Consider the following 22,833-nt stretch of genomic DNA (forward strand, 5'->3'; position numbering starts at 1 on the left):
TTAATTAATAAATTAATTTTGTTGAATTTTAAAATTTAAAGTGTTCATATTTTAATGGATGACTCGGTAGTTAACGTTGTAAGTCTTAAGCATTTTTTCTCCGCGAGTTTTTTGTTTTATTTTTGTAGCCTATTATCATCTAAGTATAAAGTGTAACCATGGGTGTCTGTATAAATGAATGATGAAAAAAAATTGTTCAGGGAGTTTTAATTGTAATCCCCTGTTAAACTTAGAGTAGAATTGAAACTCCTAGCTATAAGTGTAAATCCCTGTTGAACTCAGAGTAGAATTGAGGTTAAAAAACGAAGTAATTTCTGCCAAAGGCTTTATTTTATATGTTTTGGGACTTGTTTTCATTATCTTCATCTCACAGATCCTCGTAGCTAATTTAATGAAACATCACGATAGCAGAACTGCTCTCCTCTCAAAGATTCTTTAACCACGTTAATTTTCGGTTTCTTTTTTGAGCAAACCGTGGATAGTATTTTCATCTATGATCATAATACCGTCAACTAAAAGAGATTGCTTCTAGAATGTTCCTACATTTAGTACAAATTTAACATAATAAAAATGACAACAATAATCATTGTTTTTAATTAAAATATAGAGTTGTAAGAAACATGACCTAAAACATGTGCAATGCTTTTGTAGTTTCAACCCAAACAGTTTTTTTCTTCTTTTTTTTCATTTTCTAAAGCTGTTATGATTATTCTTTTATTTTTGAGGAGAGAACATATAAGCATATACTGAAACTACAAGTGCGCGCGCTCATGAACGACAAAGTGTAATGCTAAGGAATTGTAAGAGTAAGACCTTTTTGTACCCGGAGTATAATTGGGGATCGACATTGGAGTCATTCCTGCCTTTATTCATGCTAGATATACAGTAGTATTTATGTTTATTCCCTTCCTCGCGTGGCTACTTGCAGATGATGTGTTAACCCTTAATGACTGCTTCAATTAATCAGAGTTACAAGGTTCATTCTCAGTTTTGTTTTGTTTTTTTTTTACATAGCAAAATACTTAGTATATACCGTCTATGCATAATTCTACGTGGGTGCGAGGAGAGATAATAATTATGGCATTAAATAACCACGGGGTTTAATGAATGACCTCCAAGGCAGTGGGCCCCAATCTTTTTCTAATTTGCGGAGGGGTCAACACTTCACAATTTTACTGTAGATCTGGGGGTAAACATGAATCAACTATGTACACATATGGAGCTTTGGAAAGACATGGCTCCAAAATTACAATCTTTTTTTTAAACTGTGAAATAATAAATTTATTAGCACATTGCTCCAATAATGGAAATGTCCATGATACGAAATCAATAGGATCCCTGAGATTGTTTCTTTACAAGTAGATGGTACTATAAGGGTGCATGTTTCTGACTCATTTTGCTAGCTAGGTTTTTTTTGGTACTCAAATAAGGAGAATAAGGTCATTTCAAAACAAAACACCGCTCGACTTAAACTGGGACAATAATAGAGGGGGACTTACAACTCTATCTACAGTTGATAAGAGAAGAAGATAATATCAAGTATGAATGCAAATAACAAAAGAACGACGAGAACATCTAGCATAGTAGCCCGTGAAATCCGATGATTCAATTAAGAATAATCATCCCAAAAATAATTAACTACCTTGCACAATTATTAAAAAACGAACACGCCAAATGTACTTTGCCTGCGAAAATTTAATAACTAACCTTCCTCTTTGGACACACCTCGTATACCCTATATTTTTTTTTCTCCTTTCAGCTGTAGATGAAATAGCAAGTCACAGACTTGGATAATAAATAAAACAGAAATAAATAACTAAATCTTAAACTGTCTGGTACTGATTGATCCACAGACCGGGGGATGGGCACCACTACTCTAAGGCAAGGTTAATAGAAATACAAGGTTATACCATAACATTTTTCTGGCTGATGTTTGACTTCCATCACACTTTTTAATTGCGTCGTCAAAGAGTATAACTGTTATCAAGAGTATTAATATATTTCCTTCATTGACTGTTACGTTTGGAGTACCACTGTTACACTTTATGATGACAAAATCTTTCTATTTTACCCAACAGTTGGTACTCTACATCAAATTGAAAATTCTGGTAAGCCCAATAAAAAAGATGGCATAACCTTGTATATATATTAACCTTCCTCTAAGGGACATATAATATTAGATAAAGTACCTTTCGATGTCATAATTGGACGTATTACAAAATAATCCTTCGAATAAACTCAAGACTTTTACTTTCACCCAATTATTAAAACATGCTTTACATCCCCTAGGAAAAAAACGAAGTATTTTCTTTGATCTGTTTAATTTATTCAGCCGGCAAGATGAAGAAGCAAGCCTTAGAAATCCAAGGAAAATCAATTCATTTGATAGTTCATTCAAAAATGGTAAAGTATTTCCTGAACTCATTTAAGATATAAGTCAAGAAAATAAATATTTTAAATTCTTTAGTCGATGAGGTACGAACGTTGCTTACACAGTTTGTTTACAAAACGGCAGAGAGTGGTGCCGTTTTGTGGTAAAACAATACAACTCGCTGAATAATAATATTATTTAATATAAAATATAGTTATTTTACTGTAAAGGATTCTGTCTTAGTTTCTGATCAGGATATGATCCGAATCGAGGGACTGCTTAATTGCAAGCATATATATGTTGTGTACAAGTTGCAAATTGTATAAAAACATTGCGTAAAAGTTGCAATTTCTTTGTCTTAAAATCCATTATTTAGTTACAACATTGGCCATTTCAATTACCAACTATTAATTGATTTTTATATATATATATATATTTAAATTACAGGGTTATTATGTATTTATGAGCAATATAACTGTGTTTACACTTCTATTTATAGTATTCATTTTGTTGAAATTATATTGTTAATTAATAAAACTTGATATTATTGAAGATTAAAATTCAAAGTGTTCCGATTTTAATGGACCACTCGGTAATGCACTATAGACCAAACGCAACAGCTGTGTTAAGTTTATCAAAATCAAAATATTTATTACAAGTAAAACTATTTGTCACCTCTATATATTTATGTATCTGTGATACAATGTACTAATACACAGTAATAAATGCATGGTGGCGCCACTATCGTCGGGTATGTAAACAAATTACAAATATGTAAACAACGTTTGTACCCCATTCATCTAAATTTTGAGTCAGATGAGGCTTTAATTTTGCTCCTCTCTATGTAGATATTCGCTCTTTTTTTTAATTCCTCCATGAATTGGAAGCACTTTCAAAATATTGACGTCATTCATGACTTCCTCTATGAAACTGCTCGAATAAATCCAAGCATTGCATCTGTATTTAGCATTGGGAAGTCTTATGAAGGAAGGGATCTCCTTATACTCAAAGTTGGAACTCCTTCTCCTCAAGGCAACATCAAGCCTGCCATATTTATTGAGGGTGGTATTCATGCTCGAGAGTGGATTTCTCCTGCAGCAACCACATATATGATCAAGGAATTTGTCTTCAACTATAAAAAGAATAAAGAAATATTAGAAGCCATTGATTTGTATATTCTTCCAGTTATGAATCCAGATGGGTAACTATAAGACTATATTCTAGATTGTTTTTATTCAACACTATACTATGATATAGAAAAGTACTGAGCCTTAGCTACTCATCTTCACTGCTCAATGCAACATTCTTGTTCCTTAGATCAAGTAATAGTACAGTTCTAAGATATTAAACGCACGGGGCGTTCGCAGGGGGTGGGCTTGAGGGGATTTAATCCACCCAAATTAAGAAATAATTTACTTTTTTCTATAAACTTTAATATATTAATTCTTTTTTCAAAATTTAATATTTGAAATTTTATTTAATTTTAATTATTCCAATTTGTTTACAAAAAATTTAATTTTCCTTAAATAGCTATGAATTTGTTGAAATTTGTCTCCAAAAAACTATAATATTTGAATTTTTTTTTTTAAGAAATTATAAATTTGAAATTTCATTTTCGGAATTTTTTTCCTTAAAATTTAATTTTTTGTGAACAGTTGTGGATTTTGAAATTTTTTTCCAAAAAATTTAATTTTATGCGAATAGCTATTGATTTTTGAACTTTTTTTCCAACAAATTTATGTTTTTATGTATAGCTGTGGATTTATGCATTTTTTTTCTAAAAATTTTATATTTGAAATTTTTTCCGCAAAATTTAATTTTCTGTTAAAATTTGGAAAAAAAAATTCTGAATTTTTTGTCAAAAAATTAATTTTTTTGAATTTTTTCCAAAACATGTTAATTTTTGGGTTTAAAAAAAATCATCAAATACCCACCCAAAAATATATATATAAATCCTGCGGGACGCCCCCGAATAAATGAGGGGTCGACAAGCATTCAAACATCTTGAACGACAAATTTAGCTCTATGAATATTGTTGTACTCCAATTTTCTTTTATTTTTTATCATGATGCTAAGTTTTAGCTACATACTCTCGTTGCTAACATTTTCACTTCTTGGATCAAGTAGTCATGGAGTTCTAAAATATTTAGAGTACACTCAAAAATGAGGTATTGACGGACAAACTTTGATTTATTAAAATAGATAAGTGATATTTTTTGATTGGCTATAATAGCCAATCAAGAAAAACTGTTCTATATTTGGAGCAATTTAGTAAATTAGTATGCCAAGGAATATTTATTGTTCACTAGAACCCAGTAATTAGACCTACTCCTTATATAGCCAACAAATATTGTCGGGATTACTCCAATGTCGACCCTCAATTCTACTCTGATTCTATTAAGGACTTACATTTATAACTTCCAAAGAGAAACTCCTCATTCTTTCATAAACACATACTAGTGATTAGTTTATATATAGAAATATTGTCTTCAAGAATTAATTATTAGTTACAACAGCTTTAGAAAATAAAAAAGTCTATTCAAATTAACAACTAAGAAAAAGCCGCTTCTGTACATGCATAGATTTTAATACTTTTTCTGTTATTATCTTTTAGATATGCTTACACGTTTCGCAAAGACCGACTTTGGAGAAAATCCAGGAGTAGGAATGGAGGTTTACTTGGAAGCATTCTTCCGGCATGTGTTGGTGTAGATCTCAATCGAAACTTTGGATATAAATGGCTGGCACAAAATTCATTGCTTCACGCAAGAGGAGGATCTAGTTTGAGTTGCTTAGAGACCTACGCAGGGACATCTCCCTTTTCGGAACCGGAAACAAGGGCTCTTGGAAATTTCTTATTGGGGCATCGTGATATATTTCAAGTAAGAAATGATCGTATCAATGCTATTATACTCTAACTTATACTCGTTTAATAGGCGTATTTATCCATCCATAGTTTTGGACAAAAAGTAACGTATCCATGGAGCTATACGAAGGCTAAAGTAAAAGATTGGAAAGATCTTCATCAAATGGGCAACATTATTGCTAACACCATTTCCAAATATTCTGGAGTTGATGCTAAATATGATGTAAGGCCCACTCTCAGGGAGGTTTTAGTGATAGGGGGCATAGGAGTCATTTGATCCGTCCTTGAACTAGATATAGAAAATAGGAACCCTGGAGAAAGTAGATTTATCATCTATCAATATATATTTTCTAAGGTCACGTGATAAATAATTGGAAATCTATTTTCTAAATAAATCGTCGTTTGCAAAAAGAAAAAAAAAAGTGAAGGGTGCTGTTGATTTATAGACCAGGGATGTACAACGTGCATTGCGGTCCGCTTAATGTTTAAGTACATTCCAAGTAGAATTTTTTTATTTAAATTATAAAAAAAATCATCAAAAGGCGAATAATACGTACAAACATTTTTTTATTTGGCATCACTTTGAAATAATTTAAATAACTATGCAGGAGTGTCTGTAACATTATATTTTTTTGGGGGATGGGAGCTTGGTTTTTGGATTTTTTTGAAAAATTGGAAAAAAATTGAAAAATTATATTTTTTCGAAAAAATATGAAAACATAAATTTTTTGCAGAATAATTTCAAAAAGACACGAGCTCACAAAAATTATTTTTTTTGGGAAAAAAAATCAAAAAACAACATCTCTTTACAAAAAATTAAATTGTTTGAGAAAAATTTCGAAAATCTATAGCTACTCACTATTTTGTTTTATGAAGTCATCTTTCATGAAATTTAATTTAATAGGTTCTGCGGCCCATTAAAATATTTCAAATGGCAATGAGGCCTATTATATTAAAAAGTTTGACTTCGCTGACTTAAACCCATCTCACGGTAAAATTGAGACCCTTAACCGATTTATTCGAATTATAAATCCTCATTAAAAGTTATCTTTTTTATATTACAGGTCGGAACATCGTCTGAGGTTCAATATCGTTCAAGTGGAGGGGCAGATGACTTTGCAAAAGGAGCTTTGGGTATTAAATGGGTATATTTAATTGAATTGCCAGACAGGGGTCGCCATGGATTTTTGCTTCCTGCAAATCTGATAAACCCGGTTTCATTCAGTGTTTTTCAAGGAATCCGAGAGTTTGCTCGACGAATCGCTAAGTCGCAATTTCGGGGGCAATGATATTTTGTGTCTCTGTTGTTAGGATTTCTTGATATTTTTTTCGATTTGTTTTAATGGTGTCCTTTTATTATGAAACCCATTGGGTTTCTTAAGGAAGGTTTCAACATCTATCAAACGTGTCAGGAATGTCCGCAGAATTTTATACATACATACATATATATTTTTTTTTTTTTTTTTGGGGGAGGCTTGTTTTTTTAAACACTTTTGGAAAAAAAATTAAAAATTAGAATTCATATATTAATTGAAAATTTTTGGGAAAAAAAATATCATTCTAAATTTTCCAGTAAAATGCATAAATTCATTGTTTGGGGGGAGGCTCCAGGCCCTCCAGCATACCCCCTGAGGACCCCCCTACATTTTTACAATTAAAAATATGCTTGGGAATAGACAGTTGCAAAGAGGTACAGCCACTGTCAATTCTCTGACACATTTAAAAAGTGCCTTTTTAAAATTTAATCAATTCCTTGTTTAGGAAATTTCAGATCATGTAGTATTTTTAGAAAATGAATAACAGATCATTTTACGATTCAGAATATTTTTTTGACTGATTTTCAATTTTTTTAGGAAAAAAGTTTCGAATCCTGTTCTTTTTTCTTTCTTTCTTTTTTTAAGCGTTGTTCATTTCAACGACATTTTCATTTAGTAAAGCAAGAATAGTTATAGACTATAGGGCCTATATATATATGTAGTTTATTTTGTCATTTAAAAATACTGAATATTTCCTCATTCAATGAAGCAAACAAAGTGATAAAAGTGCACCCAAGAAGATTCTTCCCAATTCCCTTGAACCCATTACCTAAAAAAAACTAAGTAGTTTTGAACAAATCAAAAATGGCTCATGAATCATTTGACAACAAAAATGATAGAAGAATGCAGATCCTTTATTGAAGATCATACTCCACAAGTACCGATTAATCGTAGAGTTTGAATGCTATCCCATGCAATAAGTTTTCTAAGTTCATCCCTCCACCGAGGCTTGCAGAATTTAGACGAAGTCCGAGAAAAGCCTCTAATGAGATTTATTCCATTTTATTTTAACACCACTTTGTTGAGTGAGGAAATTTAATAATAACGTCATCCGTCTTGTATTATTTACTATATGAAAATGTTGCTGAAATGAATGACTCTCTAAAAAAGCTAGCTCAAATATATGCTGCTAAAATGACACTCGATGAAATTAACTTTGCTCAAATGAATGGATACGATTTGATCTCTACGGTTACATCCGATTATCTTTTCCTCTAAAATTATAAAAGCAAATTGTACAATTATATCTTTGCACACTTAAAAAAATGCGCATTTTCAATTCTCTAATTATAATATATACATTGCAAAGACTCCTTCAAATTAAATTATTCATTTCCAACAACGCTGATTATGATCACACGACTGATATATGTGTAAACTCACCTTTAGATAAGTTTGTAATCAAAATTAGATTTGAATATCTCCGATATTTTGAGGTTATTTAAACTTTTAAAATTTCAATTTATAATATTTATAATGTATTTCCATTTGTGGTCTTTTTCTGGATTATTCTCTATTTTGAGAATGACAGAATCCAAATTTCAAAATCAAATATTTGTACTCTTTAATAAAATACTATTTTTATTGGATTTTTGACATGTATGTATATTGTATTACTAAAATTGTAGTATTTTTACCTAATCCTGTGATAAATATATAATCCCTAATTTCTTCTGGAGATGGATGATCAAGGTAGAAGTATCTTCCTTTGTCCCTAATTCTTGGAGAACATTAAAGTCCACTTCCTAAGGTCTTCGTAAAATAAATTGTAAAAATAAAATCGCATTTAAATTTCAAATTGTTGTATATTTTAGTTTTATAAGCATAATTTATCATTGTTGTAGTAACTAATTAACAAAATGATAAGTTATATTCATAGCAAAGAATAACAATAAGGATTTGACCGGGAGTAATAAGTGCAAGTCCTTGTTGGGCTCGGAGTAGAATTAAGGCGACATCTGAGTGATTCCAGAAAATATGTATTGGCTATATAAGGAGTGGCATTTGCATTTTAAAAGGACTATTGAGCGGGAGCGCCCTCATTGTTTTAAAAAACAGGCGAAAGCGGGAGCCCTCCCATCATTTTAGAAAAACGATAAAATTGCTCGATTTTTCGTTCATTAACATCAAGGTTAATAGAAATACAAGTTTATACCATAACGCGTGGACGACTGATGTTTGACTTCCACCGCGCTTTTAATATTGACGTCATAGTAGATGAGTAATTGCGTGTTTTGTCAAAATCTGCCTGTCTAGTCCAGCAGTCGGTACAATACATCAGATTGAAAATTCTAGCAATAGTAACGTCATAAACTATGAGTGGTTACGAATTCTCAAAATCTGCCTGTCTTGTCCAGCAGTCGGTACAATACATCAGATTGAAAATTCTAGCAAGCCTGACTGCATGATGATCTAACCTTGTATTTCTATTAACCTTGATTTACATAAGTTTGTGTTACTGTTTCTGTTTCTACCTCTTATAAAATAATATCAAAAATTTGAGAGCTAAAGAATAGTTTTAAAAATTGAAAGAATAAACAGTTGAAGTTATGTCTCAAGATAAGCTAAAATCTTTTTTTTCAAGTTGTATCTGTGACTATCTGCTCACTCTACGAATTCCTTTTAGTGTGAAGATACTGTTGGAAAAAAATATCTTCATTTTTTGTAAACGAATTTTCCCAACTGAAATATGATTTTTTTTAATGTTTTTATGGTGCAAATTGACATAAGATCTCAAAATCTCACAAGGGCATAAGATCAAAAACTTGAAAAAACTTTCTTCAAGCTCAGGCTTCATTCAAATCACATCAGATTTAATAAAACGTCATGACAGCTTAGCTACTCTCCTCCCAACCCGTCTTCAAATTGTCCGGATTTTCACGCTTATTTTTATTGTTCACAAATAATAATAAAAAATTGGAAAATATTTCAAAAATTAGATCTCAAATATTAAATTTTTTGGAGAAAAATTTCAAAAATCCACTATTGCTAACAAAAAGTTAAATTTTATTTAAAAAAAAAATCATATACAAACTTTCTCTGAAAAAGTTTCAAAAATCCACAGCTATTTACAAAAAAATGAATTTTATGAAAAAAAAATTCAAACATAAAATTTTTTGGAAAAAAAATCAAAAATCCAAAGCTGTTTACAAATAACTAAAATTTTTGAGAAAAAATTATAAAGATTAAATTTCAAATATAAAACTGTTACGAGAAAATTTCAAATTTTCAATGCTGTTTCCAAAAAATAAATTTTTTGAAAGAAAGTTTGAATAATTAAATTAAATTAAACTTTCTAATAAAAAGTAAAAATTCCTTTATTTGGGGAGGGGCTTTCAGCTTACCTTCTGCGGACGTCCCTTGAGGGAGGTCATCTAAGTATAAATTGCATAAGCTGCTTATGGATAACCAGGAGTAGCAGGGATATTCGGTCAATTAACATGGTTGATACGTCATCAAATTAAATATTGAGACAACTATGATTAAAATTGGCCGTAAGATGATTTTTCATAAAAAAAGTAATTCTAAAAAAACCGTCATTTGATTAAATATTAAAAAAATTGTACTAAAAAAAAGCTTCCCAAAATATATTTTGTTAAAAAACGGCATGAAGAAATATCTATTCATTAAAAAACACGTTCAGAATTCTTGTTTTTTTTTTTAATGCAAGTCATATTTGGGCAAAATTTGAATGTTCTCAAAAAAAATATATTCGTCTACATAGCCAATAGGTATGCAAAAGTCTTTACTTCTTGTTGCGTAATAGGACTTTTGTGACTAAATACTCTGTTTGAAAGTGAAATCTGTGTGAAGGTTTTGACATTACAAGCCAAACTTCAATTGTTATTGATGGTGGTTCGTAATATTCCCTCATAAATGGAGTGGTCTTGTGCACCATGCAATTTGAATATTGAAAGTTACCCTCTCTATACCCGTAATACATTTTCTCTCTCCCCCCCCATTTGTCAACTTTGCCATTTGTGAAGAAAATAACTTTCTGTCGAAATTGTCAAAAAAGAACCTATTGAACATTTATTTGTAATAAACTAGTCAAGGAAAACTTTTTGTGCTATATTGTCTACTCTTCTTTAATATATTAAATCTTAGCCCGTAATAGTTAAGGCCGGCCCTGACTGTCGCAACTTTAATAATTGCATCGTTTGTTGGACTTATAACTAGCTTTAATACAACCTGCCTAATTATATGCTCAAGTTACAGCAGTTTCTTCACAACATTATATATAAAGCGTTTTGATATTACGTCAGCATATTTGATGTCGGCCATTTTAGAGAACGCATAATTAAACAACTCAATTTTATCAGAAGGTATCAAAACCTTTTTTCACTAAGATTATTTAAAAAAATGGTAAAATACTGTCAATGAGCAAATAAAAGGTCTTAAATCTGTACTGTCTATCAAAAATATATATCTAGAACGCAGCGATTTCCAAACCTATATCATTTTTAGTATCTAGTCTCTAACGAAGCACATGGGCTCCGGAAGCCCCGGTTGAGAACCACTGCTATAACGTATAGCTTTGTTATATATCAGTTATTACACCCTAACCTAAATATGATATTCTAGCATTATACGAGTACATATATTCTTATTTACAAAATATAGCCAAGAAATTAACTATATTTTTCTCCAATTCTCGTCCCTATTTAATCTAAATTTGCCGTAAGGCAATATAAATGTTTGTCATACGGTGCCTCTGTTTGATAAAATATATTTAAAAGGATGCATTAAGGCGGGTTCATGGCGCGTTACTCTAAAATATTGATTAGACGCTAGAGGAATACAAACTACCAACTAACTTTTCTTCGTCAAACCGGCCTATCTCAATAAATTGGCCAACTTATCCTACCCACATGTAATTCAATAATATATCATTATTTAAATTCAACAAGGTTTTTACATCATGTTAATTGATGTTTGTATACCAATAATTGTTACATGATTTTCTCGATTAGAATACATTGTAGAATTGATTTTTTTATAAGCCTGCCTTTGAAGTACGGTACCAATTAACCAGAGTCTCAAAAAAGAGCAATGTATGAGTATTAAGAATGTATAAGCTCTCTGCCATAAGCCTGCATAAGTAGAGTGTCGTGATCGTTCTCTGGCCCTATATCGTATCACCTCAATAAATTATTATAAAATAAAATATGTTACAAAATATATAATATATGGAAGTCCTTGTTTCGGCCGGCTGTGCAGTGTGATTATGTTGACGTCATGAGTTTGTTTCATAGAAAAGGAGAGGTGTCAAGGTATGTAGCAGACTGTTGCATTGTCTATAGCTGCTAGCTTTAGTATATTCAAGGGGTAGTATTCAGCCGAAACAGCCATTAATTTAATTAAGTGATTTTTCTTTTGGATTTTAACGTTATTAATAATATATATTACCCACACAACAGCTTCATTAAACTTCTCTGACGGAGATATTTATGTACAGGCTGCCTAAGAAAGCCAAGCCGCCGAGTAGGAACCCTTGTCAGCTCCCCCTATTTGTCTTTCCCTGTCGCTAGGGTTTGTTGTTTCTTTCTCTTCTTCTTCTTTTGCGAATGTCTGTGACGTCATAAAGTGAGGAAAACATCTAGAGAAAATCTTGAAACTCCGTACTACGAAGGAAGTAAACTAGAAAATGTCTTCGACAGGGACTATGAAGAGTTCGTCGTCGATAGCCCTGAGGCCGCCACTCTCCTGCCCCTTGTACATGGAGTGTGATGAAGAGCCTTTGAGCAGCGCGCAAATGTTTGTATCCCGGGAAAGGAAGAACAATCTCTTTTCTCAGCTCTCGTACCTGGAGAAGTTATCCAAATCCGCCTCGAAAGTGAGCTTCACAAAGGATGATAACGTCGTGATCCGTGTGACGGAAGGACAGTCCACAATTCCAAGCCCTGCCCCTCCGCCCAAGGGTATAATATCCACAACTCCTTTCATGGGTCAGCAGCAGCCTGGATATCGACTCATCATGGATCCTCGAACCGGACGCATCCTGGGCACCATTGATTCTGGAGGGAAATCCCTGCAAGGGCCCTCGCCACCGCCCAGATCCCCCAATATACGGCCCATGGTTCAAAGTATTCCCATTCCCCCTAATAAAGTGGTGGCTCCCGTCCAGGTACCAATGATGAGACAGCCCGCAGTCGTGGATCTCACTCGTCCAGCCGCCCCTCCTGAAAAGAGTCCTTCTTCCAAACCCTTTATCCCCACACTCCTCGTTGTTCCGAAACCTTCCAAAACCCTGGCTTCTTATCAACTCAACTCCAAAAGGGCCGAGTTAGACTCCCGAGTCAAGGCTCTTCTCATCCACAGCCCTTCTAAATTCACTGAATGGCTCATACAACAAGGTCTCATACCTTCAGATCAATATGAGGAGGACCCTGTGACGGGGGTCAAAGTTAAGCTAAAGCTAGGGATGTACTCGGATGGTAAAAAGTTTCCATCCTCTGGAGGATATGTTTGGATCAATGAGAGTAAAGCAAATAAGTGTATCTCCGTATATTCTGGATCCATTTTCATGGCATCCAATCATGCACCTACTGTTATTCTCAAACTTATTTATCACTGGTCTTGTCAAACAAATATTCAGAATGTTGTTCAATGGGTTAAAGTAGATCATAGTGTCATAAACCTTTATTATAAATTGTTTCGCTCAGTTTGTACGGTTGCAGTTCATGATGGTGTAATTGGCTTAGGTGGCCCAAGCAAAACCATACAAATTGGTGTGATTTCTCTAGGAACAACCTCCGCTGAAAGTTCAAAGAGAGAGGTCAAGGTTGAGGTCCTTGGTGTTCTTGATGTGGAATGTGGAATTATTCGTTTGAGAGCCACTGAGCCTGCCCTTGGAGTGACTCAATCGGAACGATTTGCTCGTATATTTGAACCTCTTCCAAATTGGGTTCTCAAAAACTCCTGGATTATAACGGATTTCTCCGTTGATAAAGAGCAGCTGAACAAATTGGGCTATAATAATGTCATTCAATGTAGTGTTAACTCTAAACGCCCTGAGAGTACCAATTCCATCGTGATGGACTTCCTTAAGCGCACCGTTCCTAAAATGTTTCAAAACAATCTCTCTTATTTAAATACATCTCAAATCCAACAGTTTTTAGATGAGTTGACCTTTAGAGAAATGTATCATTTTCCATTGGCGTGCTTCGATGGCATTCTTAAAAAAGTTTCACAAATAACAACGTCGCTTCGAAGTTCATCTTCAGATTTTGTCATTCACTTACAAAAAATTCAGGATAATCCTTTTTATAATTGGCAATTGAATCCAGTCGCAGTAAGTGATATTGTTAAGAACATGAAGCAAACTATGTGATGTTTTGTTTTTTCTTATGATCCTTATTTTTGGTTAGGTGCCTACGACATTTGAGAGTGAAAAAAGTCCTGTTCCAAAAGTTCTTTCGTCTGGGCAAAAAAGAGCTATTGACCTTAATAATGAGATTGATCGTCAAATATCGAAAAAGATCAAAGTTTCCTCCGAATTGGTCGATTTAGAATCATACTTTTACGGTTCACTTCCTGGAGATATGAAGGTAAATTAATTTATTTTATTAATTCATTATCAATATGCTCTTATATTTCTTAGATATTGTTGAATGAATTTAAAGCCGACATGGCCTTCAAATGTCATTTATGTCGTGAAGTCTACATGAATAACATTGACTTCATGAAGCATTTGTTTCTTCATGTTGAAACTGAGAGATTGACTCCAGTGGATTTAAGTGATCTTAATCAATGTAAATATTGCTGTAGAGACTTTGAAACAATGAACGGATTGGATTCTCATATGGAGTCTTATCATTTCAAAAAGGACTTTAGTTTTGTTTGTCGGATTTGTGACGAGGAATTTAAGTTAAAAAATCATCTTATCCATCATATGACAAAGGCTCATGTACGCTCTGAATTACCATATGCGTGTAATGTTTGTGGTTATCGCTCCTCATCACATCGAGATCTCATCGATCATTTTCATGAAGTAAGTAACTTGATTATCCAACGAAGTATATGGGTAACTTTTGCCCCTCTTTTCTTTTGTGAACTCCACTCTAGTCTCATGATAGAACAGATAAGCTACAATGTCCGAGATGTCTCAAAACATATTCCCTCATGGGCGATAGAGGTTATAATTCCTGCATTGCCTCTGCTTTCGTATCTCATCTCCAGGCGCATAACGATAGAAAGGGTTATACCTGTAAAAGTTGTAGCCTTTGTTTTATACAAAATGATTATCTTCGGAATCATGTTATGCGAGATCATGCATCCTTTAAGGATTTTGAACATCTGGAGATTTATCAATACGTAGGAAATGAGGAGGCCATTCAAATGCCCAGACCAGATGAAAGGTTAGCAAGAACTGCCGCCAAAAAATCCGGGTTTTTGAAATCTCAACCGCAAATGGCATTTGCTGCGCAAAATCTTGAGGATATGGTCATGTACAATGTTGAAAAGGAGGACTGTGGAGAGTGTAGCAAAAGGATCACCAACCCTGGTCATTTTGCGTAAGTAATTGTATAATGACCTTATTAAAAAATGATCTACAATTATTTATTGTACAGAGCATACCTATGTTGTACAAAGTGTCGGTATTCCACTTGTTGTTCAAAAGCAATCTCAGTGCATTATAATTTATTTCACGGAAGTTCCAAACCTGTATACACATTAGGTGCGCCTTGTATCTTAGATGATGAAATTTTCTGTGTATGTGGATTCAGTACTATTTCAGGCAACAAAATGGGTAAGGCTCAAAAATTATCAATACATCTACTTATGTTAGTGTTTATTCACCATAGGAGATGAAAAACTCTGTTTCTTTAAATTATATCTTTACCATTTCAGCTAAACATATGGGTATTTTTGGATGTAAATCTGCATATCCAAACAAGGAAACTGCCATTAAAGCAATCAAAACTAATTTATCATTGATAATAAGTGGGGGAGAAATACTCAAGGACAACTACTTTGGCAGTTCTACGGATCCTTCTCGAAAAGGGCCTAAACCAGATGATAGAGTTCCTGTTGAAAGAGGTCCTCTGGCATTTTTAGGTCTACAAAGAAAGCCTGAAGAAAGAAGTATTGTAGAAGACTCCTCTGCAACAACTCTACAATTACTTGAAAAAGTAGTTAACGATTCAACTTATTCTCCTTCTGCTTCTTCTACAAAACCCTCGCAACTTCAACAAGCATTTGAAAAGGCGGAAAAACGGATTAAATCTGAATATCCTGCTCCTGTGGGTAACACCATTGGTTGTGAAGTAGTAGAACTAGAGAAAGATGAGGAAATAGTAGACACTAGCAACCAAGGAGATATTAATAAGGCAGGTGAAGAACGCCAAAGTGACATTAATCAACCACTACTATCCAATTCTACTACGCCACCACCCGCCCCCACTGCAGGAGTCTCTGAGAGTGATGTCTCAGATGAAAGAATAGACAACGAATATTCAGAACCTCGAGAAAATTGTGGAGATTCATAATTTTTTTTTAGTTTATGTACTTAAAACTTGCTCTTTATTTTTGTTCGAAGTGACTTTTGCATTTCTTCCTTATTATACGATCTTATTCATCGCTTCCGCCATATTATCATCATTTGTATAATCAATGTGCATCAGTTTCTCAGTGGATTTTATATTTTTTTCCCTTTCATAGTAATCGAAAAGATACATCGTCAAAATCTTTACTTGTGTTTGTGAGAAAATTGTATGAAATTTTATTTAATAAAAGAACTGCACACAAAATACATCTTAAAGAGTGACGAAGATAATGTTATGTGAATGAAATTATAGACAATGATTGTTCGAATTTAGAGAGTTTATGGATATCTACTCCTGGTTTAAAATGTGAAGAAAAAAAAAAGATCTTTCTAAATAGTGTACTACTAACTCGGATTATAATGCAATGAAATTTGTTAAACATTGATCTCTTATATTCAGTATACATATATTTTATTAGATCGTAGTATCGATTCGAATATGATAATTTTGTAATGAAAACTGAGGACTTTATATTTATTCTAAATAATATATACCAAAGAGCATTCGTTCCCTATGTGACTCAAAACAACGTCTGACCTAGTATTGAGCATGTTCTGTCTTGTTTTGGTCGCACTACTGCTTGCTGTAGCTCCTCCCACGAGTATTGCCAATGTAGTCCATCTCCGACTAGATTTTGGCAGCATTCATTCCATATTTTTTTTCCTCCACTTAGTATCTAGACTTTTTGTAAGAATACTCTGCCAATGGTGGTCAGAGCTGCCAGGTGGAAGTTAGAGAGGCTTGAAGAAAGGTCATTCTGGACTCAAAAGCCTCAACAATTCTGCATGGAGCTTTGTAAAAGATTTTTTATCGACCTCAAACAATACGTCAACCGTGTGATTTTCTTCACTGATGATTCAATTAGGGAATTATAGTTACTTCCCGAATAAATAATCTATAACTCATAATCGCAATATGATTTGCAAAAAAATGAATTTATATAAAATATATTTTAATAATTGGAGTTGCTTCTTGTTCTAAAATGGGTTGCAATATTTAAAAAGTTGGGAAACACTTCTATAGAGAAAAGATATAACAGAGTTATCATGCCTTTATATGGGTTTACTCCAAATACAAGAAGCTCTGACTCATAAATCATTTGGGAAGAGGGCTTCTACTCTTAAAAGTAATTATGAGTTTGTGTTAATCATCAAAATTTAAATATTTTGAATAATTCCTTCTCTAATTTCCCTAAACCCATGACGAAAAATTGAGTTTTAGTAGGTTAATTATACGATGAATTTAGAGATCGATTATATTGAATGAGTATGTACATGATGTGATGATAAATGTCTGAGATATATTTGCGGACAACTCCTTAAATACGGGGAAATAGTCACGCATATCCAAAATGAATAGGTTATTTATATATTAAGGAGTAAACCCACCGACCTAATTATATAGGTCGGTGATTAAGCCAAGTAGGGAAACGAGGACCCACGTGATCAATAACTGAAAAATGTATTAGTGGACATAAACTTTTTTTCTTCGCTAGAAGTATTGTTTAGCTGTTATTTGGAGTTATGACGTTATCCAATTTTTTAAAATTTTTAGTAGATGCTCATTCGAAGTCCGAAAGACGGACATAGCTTAACTAGGGAAGATTTTTATGATATTAAGTTTCGTTAACCTAATAATTTGTTTATTTTAGTTTAAAGATTATGATGTTTATTCTGCGTTATTTTTTTCCTATAAAGTTAATGTAAAAATTCATATTTTATATTAAACTATGGAGTCCAAGTTCCCACATCTGGCAATAATTTATCTTAAATTATACATTTATTATTATAATAACAATCAATAAATCATACATATATAATTGAAAACTCCGGCCTCTTCTCTTTGGTTGGAAATTCAAAAAAGGAAAAATCATTGAATAGAATAATTTTGTTTTTCCCCATAGCAATTTTAAAGTGTGAGCGTGCTTCATCAATCATTAATTAATCTCTTTATGACATCCCACCCTACATCAGTAGTAAGAAAAAAAAGTGTTAAAACGCTGCACCACGGTATCTACTCAGGCTATTGGTCGCGTTTCGCTATTTGGTTTAAAGCAAGGTTTATACCTTGGTTTAAAACTTTAGTTATATCTAATTTTTAATATATATGTGTCAATATTACAAAAGTCAAATAGAATCATACCAAATATCTTAAGTAATATCAACGGCATAATTGTAATGGAAAGTTTCAAAATACTGAATGATTCAATCATTTTTGATGATAAATTCTAAATGGTAAACTCATATAAATTTTGTACAGTTATAATATTTGTCGTAGTTGTAATTTTTTATCTATATCACGTGATATTTGAAAGTATTCCATTTTTTTCGTGTCAAGAGGATTTGCCTTGAGATGTTTTTGTCTTGTGACACTTTTGCTTTTAGAGGTTTTCGCCTTGAAGCGTTTTCTCCTTGTACTGTTTTGCCTTGAGACTTTTTTGCCTGGGATTATAATAAAAATACTACTTCTTCTTAGTTATATATTTGTATTAAATTTTTACCGTGGTATTCCAGCCTTGAGAAATTAGAAACAAAAATGGAAACAAGCCAGGCATTAACAATTCTTCAAACTTTAATTAATTATATTATATATATAAATAATACGTAGGTTTCAAAGCATTGGGAAGGAATCACGGCAAGGCAAAACAAAACAGATAGATCCAGTTGTAGATCTTGTGCATCTTATAGTCGGAGACGCTGGAAGGATATATGGAACTCCAAATTCAGGTCGAAGTCTATCTATCGATACATTGTCAGTTCTTGATCCAAAGTCCAATTTATAGTAACGATCGTACCTCTCAATCACCTTAACGGGCCCAAGAAAGTTGGAGAAAGAGACTCTTTTATGGGTTTATTTTTAACAAAAACGAATTTGGGTTTTTTAATTGTTTGTTAATGGCTCCTTTATTAAAGTGTCTTAGAGGAACTTAAGTTATTTTCTCCATTATTTTAGAGAAACTTTCGACATCGAGGTTGCCAGAAGTAAAGGTGGAAACATTAAAGAAATTAAAGACCATGGATCCTGAGCGCCCAGTAAGTAATTCAAAAGGTGAATATTTAGAACCCGAGTCTATTGGTATTGAGCTCCTCAATCCCCATAAAACTACATGTAGTGCATTGATCCAGTCTTATTTTTCTTCGAGCATTCGTGCTACAAGTCCGGTCTTAAAAGATCTGTGGAAACGTTCTATGAATCCATTGAACTCTGGATGATACCAGGTTGTGTTCTTGCTTGCAATCTCAAGTGTCCTGCAAACACCCATCAATAATAAACTTGTGAATGGTGTTCCTCGGTCAGACACAATGGTTATTGTCTTGGAGGTTATATCTGGAATAAGTATCACTTCTGGATACCTTGTGAAACGATCCATAATGTTAGGACATAGCGCTGTGTCTGAATTAGTGGGAATAGACCTATTATATCTGCGTGAATAAATTATTTTGATGTCCTGAAAGGTTTGGTTTTCTGACACGCTAAAGACTCTCTAGTGAAGTTCCTGACGTCTGCTCGCAAATTAGGCCAAGTATAAAAAAGTGAAACACTCCTTAACGTTTCTTTGAATCCTGGATGATTGTCCTTGTGTACAGAATGCACGATTCTTTGATGCAATTTTGGAGATGACACAGCCACACGGAATGAGTCAACATTGCCAAAACAGGCAAGTAGGGTTCCTGCGATGTATTTAAAAGAAGGTTTAACTTTAGAACTAAATAAATTAGGATACTGTTTCTTTTGATTCTTAATTATATCTTCAATTAAGGTTGGGCCTATTGTGATGTTATTCATACTTCTAGAAAGAATGTCTGCAGTATGATTTAATTTTCCAGAAACGTGTTCAATCCAATGCCCATAGAAAATGTTTGATGCTTTCCTTAACACTTAATAATTCCCTATCAAACGTAGAATATTTATGTTGTGTCGTTGAAAGAGCCCGAGACCAAAAAGCTAGAGGTTGCCAGTGCCCATTTACCTTTTGCTCGATAACAGCTCCCACCCCTATATCACATGCATCAGTCGTCAAGGATAAAGCAATGAACTATCTCTGAATGCAAGTTGAGTACTTTTAGACAAACTATTTTTAATACTTTGAAAGGCGTGTTCATGTTCTGTATTCCAATTAAACATTACATTCTTCTTTAACAAGGGGTACAAATGAACTGTCCTTCGGGACAATCCTTCAATGAACCGAGAGTAATATTGTGCCATGAAGAAAAAATCTATGCATTTCATCTTTTGATTTTGGAGTTACCTTACATTCTAGAGATCTAAAACCTTTCGATGAAATAGAATGTCCAAGGAAGTCTTCCGATTTCATGAAAAACTCAGATTTTTCAGGGGAGAGTATCATACCAGCTGTTTTAAGTCTTGCAAACCCCCGTTTAACGCTCTCCAATACTCATCCATCGACTCCGAAGCGACAAGGATATCATCAAGGTACACAAACACATTTGGAATTCCTCGTAGAATTGAATCTATGAGTCTATGAAATGTCTGAGCAGCATTTTTAAGACATAAAGGCATCCTCAAATATTCATATACAAACGAAATGGCGTAATGATTGCAGTTTTATTTATAGAAGTGCTATTCATAGGTATTTGGTTATACGCTCTGCGTAAATCAATTTTACTAAAACCAGTCATACTTTTTAGATTAGCCACCAAATTTCTTAGATTTGGTAGGGGATACTGATCAAGGTCTGTCCTCCTATTTCATTGACGATAGTCGCCGCACATTTGCCAGCTTCCTTTGGGTTTTGGAACGACTATAATAGCAGAAAAAAAATTAGAAGAGGACGATCGTAGCATTCCTTTCTTCAACAATTCGTTGATTTCGTCTCATACAAAATTTAACTTCTCACCATCTAAGTTGTGTGATTTGCAAAGCAAGGAGGACCCTTCGTCTCGATATAGTGTTCAACTCCATGAGTTGGATAAGTTTCAATGAAACTTTTATTATCCAAGACATCATTATATTTCGATTTGATTTCTTGAGTCTTCGATAGTTCTGAATAACATCTCGGAATAACTTTTTTTTGAAAATGTCAATTCTAAATCTGAAATGATATAAAAAATATGTACCCAAAATTGGACGACCACATTGTACCAAAAATAAGTTTACATTGTAAATCTCCTATATTTTCTAGATTGAGAGCTACAGTTCTTGTACCAATAACATCAACGGGTGCTCCTCCATATCCAATAATAGGGGAGAGTTTTTCTCGATCAAGAGTTTTACTTGCGCTCCTGTATCTACCAGAAAGTTAATCAAATTAGAATTGTCTTTGAGGAAAAAGAAGTTTCATGGTTTATTTACAACCTCGTTTCCGTACAACCGAGGGCAATTTACAAAGTACAATTACAAAAAAATGGTAACTAGCTCCTGAACTGGGCATTCCAAATTTAGAATGATAATAACAAATATCTTTTTTCTCCTTAGATTGAGTAAATTTGGATCTGTTATCAAGAGGTTTTTTGAAAACATGATTGATAGGAGGCGAAGTGGACGAGTCTTCAGCAGTGTAAATATGTGAATTGAAAAATTATTTGGCTGGAACACACATTTCCTTCAACCCTTCAATTGAATAGGACTGTCCTCTCAAGTACCCTTGCTGGTCTTTAAGCACATTTCTGATTATTGCCTCCCTGAGTAAATGATGATGCAAATCATGAATGTATTCCTCGTCAAGGAGACGCTCAACGTCATTTATAACTTCTACAGGGGAAAATCTAGATGAATTGCACAGTATATCAGATTTTTTTTTAAATTCAATCTGAAGGTGAGAGACCATATTTCTGCAAAATTGCCTTTTTTGCACAATCATACATGAGACCTTCTTTTTTAATAGGAAAAGACCTAAAAACTTCACCAGATAATGCTGAAGTCATTAAACAATATTTCATCTGAACTTCATTGATCATCCTCATCAAAAAATCCATCTCAATTCTTCGAAGCCAATTTTCCGGATCCATCGCCGATAATTTTGGAAGAGGTAGTTCTGCTACGGCAAGAGTTAAGTTGCTCACCTCTTCCTCTACGAACTTTTGTTGAGGGACATTATCCGTTGGTCTTGACCATCAGAATGAGATATTTTAGGAGGGATGATATCACGTCGGGGTCACCAATGTTAACATTTAAATATCTTTATTCTAACTAAGTAAAAATGATCATTCCCTTATACGAAAATAAAAAGGAAAAAACTAGAAAATGAATACAAGGTACTATGATGAATAATTAATATCATCTAACCAAGTCGAACTCTTACATACATATATATTTAACCCATAGCTTCCAAATATTTCGGAATGTCGTTTCTGTCGTATATTTTAATTAAGTGACTTGTAAATCTAAATCCGTGTTTACCTGATGTATTAATGCAATACTTTTAGTTATCTACATTTTATTGTTTTACCTTTTTGTGTATTTACACGTTTGTGTCAAAATTAGTGTTTTGTAGAGCTCAAGAGAATATAGTCACCTTTTATCTTTATCCCTGGCCTAGTGTCTCCTTTACTCCTCACTGCCACCTTATCTAGGCGACGAGACATAATAGTAATATTATTCTAATTAAATTAATGGTAATACACCATACTCCTGCAGTAGCTTACGACACTGCTTTAATCAGAGTAGAGACAAAGTCCTTATCCTGCAAGTCCATGTCGAATCTCAAGTCCTGGAATATTTTCCTCAAATCCTCAGATTTCATTCTACTTCATTTCAAGTCCATAACTATAA

At 33.3% G+C, this 22,833-nt stretch overlaps 2 protein-coding genes across 2 annotated transcripts in view; both read left to right on the forward strand.

The window, feature by feature from the left end:
• The window catches only part of LOC121120649 (carboxypeptidase B), a 28,275-nt gene extending 19,924 nt beyond the window's left edge, over positions 1-8,351 (forward strand). Inside the window, exons 4-8 of the mRNA XM_040715519.2 lie at positions 2,290-2,403; positions 3,220-3,572; positions 4,986-5,253; positions 5,308-5,460; positions 6,302-8,351. Of these exons, the coding sequence (XP_040571453.1) occupies positions 2,341-2,403; positions 3,220-3,572; positions 4,986-5,253; positions 5,308-5,460; positions 6,302-6,526 (1,062 nt within the window). The 5' untranslated portion in view covers positions 2,290-2,340 and the 3' untranslated portion in view covers positions 6,527-8,351. The remainder of the gene's footprint in view (positions 1-2,289; positions 2,404-3,219; positions 3,573-4,985; positions 5,254-5,307; positions 5,461-6,301) is intronic.
• A 3,442-nt stretch (positions 8,352-11,793) lies between these two features.
• On the forward strand, positions 11,794-16,560 carry LOC121119539 (uncharacterized). The gene is made up of 6 exons (XM_040714234.2): positions 11,794-13,847; positions 13,924-14,103; positions 14,157-14,546; positions 14,621-15,069; positions 15,127-15,305; positions 15,407-16,560. Exons 1-6 carry the CDS (start codon positions 12,201-12,203, stop codon positions 16,042-16,044), a joined length of 3,483 nt encoding a protein of 1,160 aa, XP_040570168.1. The 5' UTR covers positions 11,794-12,200; the 3' UTR covers positions 16,045-16,560.
• Positions 16,561-22,833: the final 6,273 nt, after the last annotated feature.

This window comes from Lepeophtheirus salmonis, chromosome 6, assembly GCF_016086655.4.
Source record: "Lepeophtheirus salmonis chromosome 6, UVic_Lsal_1.4, whole genome shotgun sequence".
Classification (NCBI taxonomy): Eukaryota; Metazoa; Arthropoda; class Copepoda; order Siphonostomatoida; family Caligidae; genus Lepeophtheirus; species Lepeophtheirus salmonis.

Excerpts from the sequence above, each read along its gene's own strand:
- LOC121119539 (XM_040714234.2), top strand. The coding sequence starts at position 12,201 with ATGTCTTCGACAGGGACTATGAAGAGTTCGTCGTCGATAGCCCTGAGG. Across the intron at positions 14,104-14,156 it reads CACTTCCTGGAGATATGAAG|ATATTGTTGAATGAATTTAA; the intron begins GTAAATTAATTT and ends TATATTTCTTAG. Across the intron at positions 15,070-15,126 it reads ACCAACCCTGGTCATTTTGC|AGCATACCTATGTTGTACAA; the intron begins GTAAGTAATTGT and ends TTTATTGTACAG.